The sequence below is a fragment of the Zerene cesonia genome, chromosome 19 (assembly GCF_012273895.1).
Source record: "Zerene cesonia ecotype Mississippi chromosome 19, Zerene_cesonia_1.1, whole genome shotgun sequence".
In the NCBI taxonomy this organism is placed as follows: Eukaryota; Metazoa; Arthropoda; class Insecta; order Lepidoptera; family Pieridae; genus Zerene; species Zerene cesonia.
In genome coordinates, this window is record NC_052120.1 from 3,546,365 (window position 1) to 3,550,806 (window position 4,442).

Consider the following 4,442-nt stretch of genomic DNA (forward strand, 5'->3'; position numbering starts at 1 on the left):
AATATAAATGATATTCAATGCTGAAGTCGTTTCCGTATTGATTTATATCGGATTTTAGCGTTCAGTTCATACGACTGGAAAATACCCTTTCCAAATGTCTAATTAGTCAGCGATAAATGGTAAAACAAATATGAAATTTCAAAATATTCATTTGAAATGAAATATATATTCGTGATGAATAAGGATAAATTTCGTATGCATTCATTTAGATTTTACCCTGAAGTAATGTTATCGCTAACAATAACCATACGAATAGCAATAATATACATCGGATTTTTGTATTTCTATCAAAAGGTTAAGAAAATAAAGTCCAGAACAACACTGCGTCCATTTCGCACAAAAGACGCAGTTGAAAGCATAGCAAAATGATTAAAGCAAACGCATGTATACTGAGAAACATAATGTTAGCAGCTGAAATCGATTTACCTTGAATGCAAATGTCAGATGCTGTCGGTAGCAATAACAATGAAAGAACTTATTAGCAAATATCTACATGTTTTCATCACAAGACTGAATTGATATTATCGTTTAGATTATCAACAAAATACCGTCACATTTTTTACGTTAAAAGGTTCAATTTTACATCCTGGTATTTTATTGATAATCTCTATAGCATTCTTTTCGCAGTAAGAGACTTTTTAAAATAATCTTAATTGTAAACGATGACCTACATGTAGAACGAAAACAAAAACAATTTGAAGCATGACGCATTTTTAAATTTCCGTTTTGGTTTCTAACTTTTTGTCACCGTTAACTTTTCAAACTGACTCGTTCCGGTTCAGAAAACAGAACTTATTCTTCCTTTTTTCGCTACACTCAATGTGGTAGTTTTAATGCAAGTACTTGAGATTTAAAATAAGATCATTTTAAATAGTCCTTTTAGTAAATTTATCTAATGGCTACTGTAATTAATGTAACTCATCTTATATACAAACTACATTGCAAAACAAATCCAGCCGGCCATGTAACCATACCTATATTTAAACCTTACAAAATTATAAAAATGAAGTATACACATTAAATCAACATCATTTTTTTGCTGAGATTTTCCACAAACTTAATAGACTAGACTTATAAACACTAGCACAAAATGGTCAACTACTTGAAATCATTACTTTATACCTGACAAACATACTAAAATTTATTAGAACGCTTTAAAAATATTCTACCGTACACTACAGGCAAAGTGTATATATGTAGGGGAAAAATACAAAAATAGATTACCTTAAAATGATAGGTGTTATGTTGATCTAGCCGCGTCACGTTGCAGGGGTTGGACCGTCGGCAGTCGTATTCCTTCCAGTCAAATTCATCAGCTTTGTCCGAAGCGCAGTGTTCCCCTCCCGCCGGGTTCTTCAACCGTCGATACCAAACAAAATACTTGGTGTTCGACAAGCCCCCGTCGAATCCCGCTTCCCACTTCAAAGTCACAAAAGTGGGCCCTACTTTTTGGCTAGATAAAGTGCGCGGCGATTCGGGAGCGCCTTTTGGTTGCAACCTAATCTGCGGGCGAATGCTGCCCAACGAATTCTTCACTTTACAGTAATAATCGCCGTAATCCTGCGCCTTCACGTTGCGTATGAGCAGAATGCTTAAATAGGAGTCGTTATTATCAGTCGTTGTGGTTATTTCGTAGTGGCCGTCGGAGGACATTTGCAACGGTGCGGTATTAGAGCCGTAAAACCACTGAAATTCCGGCTTCGGGTAAGCTTGGACTCTACACGATATTTCCGCGTTTTCCATGACATCGTAAGCTACTTTGTTTTGTTGTCGGATTGATATTGGCTCGTCTGGAAAGAAGAATTTTTTAATAACCATAGCGAACGTCACCGTGAACAATGAAAACATTGAAAGAGAAATTGTTTCGTTAAACTGTAGTCGCAGTAATTTTCTACGCTTTTACTTTTATGCTCCTTTAAAAATATTTAGTTCTAAGACGCTTTATGGCCATATAATACAAAAATTTGTATTTAACATTTTATTTAAAATTGCCTCTAAAGCAATTACTTTGTGTAGATTAAATTGTGAAATAATAAGATATAATGCTACGTAAGAAGAATTCAATTATACTTACGTTCAATTCGTAGTTGCATGGTTGATTCTACTTTCTTCACTTCGTTTTCAAAGGAACATGAATACACTCCTCTGTCGTCGGGAAGTAAGTCATCGCCGTTTGGTCTCGCTCGACCCCGGAACCTTAACATGCTTTGTATATTGAAGACGGCATTTCTACTTTCGTTTATTTCAGTTTTTACCTCATATAGATTGGCATCAGCCTTAATTTCAGAATTGTCTTTGTACCATTTGACATGTGGCAGTGGTTTTCCCAGCGCAACACATGTCAATGAAAAGTTCCTTTCGCCTGAATTCTTAATCATGTGTGGTTGAAGTTTTGATTGAAAACGGGGAGGTTGATAGACTTCAAGGTTCACGGAGGCTATATCACCGTGGCCGAGTTCGTTAGTGGCCTGGCAGTGATAGACTCCTTCACTGCCGAGATGAGCGCTTGGAATCGTGTATTTGTTGCCGGTTGCTAATACATTCGGTTTAACATCTCCAACGTCGATGTCTCTAAACCATCTGTACTGAGGGGCCGGCCAACCTGGGGGTTTGGCGCTACACGTCAAAGTAACTCCTGCTCCTTCCTGAGCGACAGGTCGGTCGGGACTGATGAACGCTCGGCCGGGCTTGTGCCTCACGAGCACTGCCACAGAAGCACTGCTCGCTCTCTCCATTCGGTTTCCCGTCGACGACGTTATCACATTCACAGCTTTGCAAACATAAGTCCCCGCCATTTCAGCATCTACTCTGGTTAGTACCAAAGTGTTGCCCTTTTGGCGAAAGTCATTTTTTCCTTCCTTTGTCCATTCGATTGAGATGGGTTCAGGATTGGCGGATACTTCACAACGTATTTCAACTGTACCACCTTCTTCGGCCTCATACGTTTTAGAGTCAACTGTGACGCTTGGTGGATATAGCACGTCTAAATAAATGTCCTTTTCACCGGGATGGTCGAGGCCATTATCAGCGCTACAAGTATACTTTCCTGCGTCCTGTACAGTCACCCCTTGAATAGTGTGAATGAAAGAATTTGAAATATATTTGCCATTTCTAGTCCATCTCACGCTGTTCACCTTAGGTTTAGCATCAACTTTACACTCCATTGTCGCTGTGCCGTCAATTTCTACGTGCAGCGGATTTTCCGGACCAATTTCGATTCGAGGAAAATCTGCAACAAAACTGGGTTTTAGAAGTTCTAGATCTAAATAACTGTGTAATATTGACTCGGTTTGATTAATTCTTTCGTAACTTATGGTTTGATTTTCGATTTTTAAAAATCCATATGCTTCAATGTTTACACAAAATAAATAAAGAATTCACATCTGTTAAAAATTCCAAACTAAAGAAAACAGTTTTACCATCTAAAGATCAATACCATACATCGAAAGCTTCGTGCAGCGATCAACTGTTTACAAGTAAGAGCAACTATGTATTTGATATCAATAACAGGCAGACGCATGTAATGTTTAATAAAACACTGCAGTTTATAGGAAGCGGATGTAAGTCTGTTCTACTTATGAGCAGATCAGTAACGCATGTTTACCGAATACGTTCAAATTAGAACGTAGATCGAGCAAGGCACATGCTTTTCATTTAGGTCACGAAATTAAAAATGCTGGCATCTGGCAGGCATTTCAAGTAAACTGACAGGAAGGTATTATGCAAATGATAAATATTTATATTACTGAGTAAAGAGAGATTAAATAAACAATTTATATATAAATCTGTATTGCTTTAGTACGTTTCCACATTAATTGTAGTTTCAAGCTGTATTCTAAACTCTATGAAGAACAACTTTAATCCCCTATTTTTACAGTTTTATCATTGTGCAGTTTTTAATTAAATAAATGGTATGCACCTTCATTACAAGCATTGTTTTAAATTAACGGTGACAAGAACATCTTTGTTTATAATACTTATTCCACGTTTTCATTATTCCGTTTCTTAATAATCTGTCAGAAAATGTGGTTTCCTTGGAGATTTAAAAGATGGCTTCTCAATTATAATACTAGATGATTGTGGTTTTCATAATAATAGTTACAGTGTAAGGTAGTAAACTTTTCATTTTAAGGTGTTGTTTTTTAACTCTCATTTACATATATAATTTTCTGGATATTGTTCTCATTGTAATTATATGAGAAAGCAGCGTTTAACCATTATTTAATGTACTCGAGATATAAATCTTTGATTGATATAAAGAATTGTCAGCCTGATGATTAAATAACCAAAAATGTTTTTATAGATTTTTTTATAAAATTATTTTGTCCTCATATAAATAAATTTTCAATAACACTGTGAATAACATAAGCAAAGCAATTTAAAGCGATATTGAAACAAAGAATGAGAAAAAGGTAAACGCTTTCTTTTCATAAAAAACACGT

At 36.0% G+C, this 4,442-nt stretch overlaps 1 protein-coding gene across 1 annotated transcript in view; it reads right to left on the reverse strand.

Moving 5' to 3' along the window:
• Positions 1 to 3,223, reverse strand: part of LOC119834209 (Down syndrome cell adhesion molecule homolog) — a 19,207-nt gene extending 15,984 nt beyond the window's left edge. Inside the window, exons 1-2 of the mRNA XM_038358541.1 lie at positions 2,075 to 3,223; positions 1,225 to 1,790 (exon numbers count right to left, since the gene is read on the reverse strand). Of these exons, the coding sequence (XP_038214469.1) occupies positions 1,225 to 1,790; positions 2,075 to 3,164 (1,656 nt within the window). The 5' untranslated portion in view covers positions 3,165 to 3,223. The remainder of the gene's footprint in view (positions 1 to 1,224; positions 1,791 to 2,074) is intronic.
• Between the last annotated feature and the right edge of the window lie 1,219 nt (positions 3,224 to 4,442).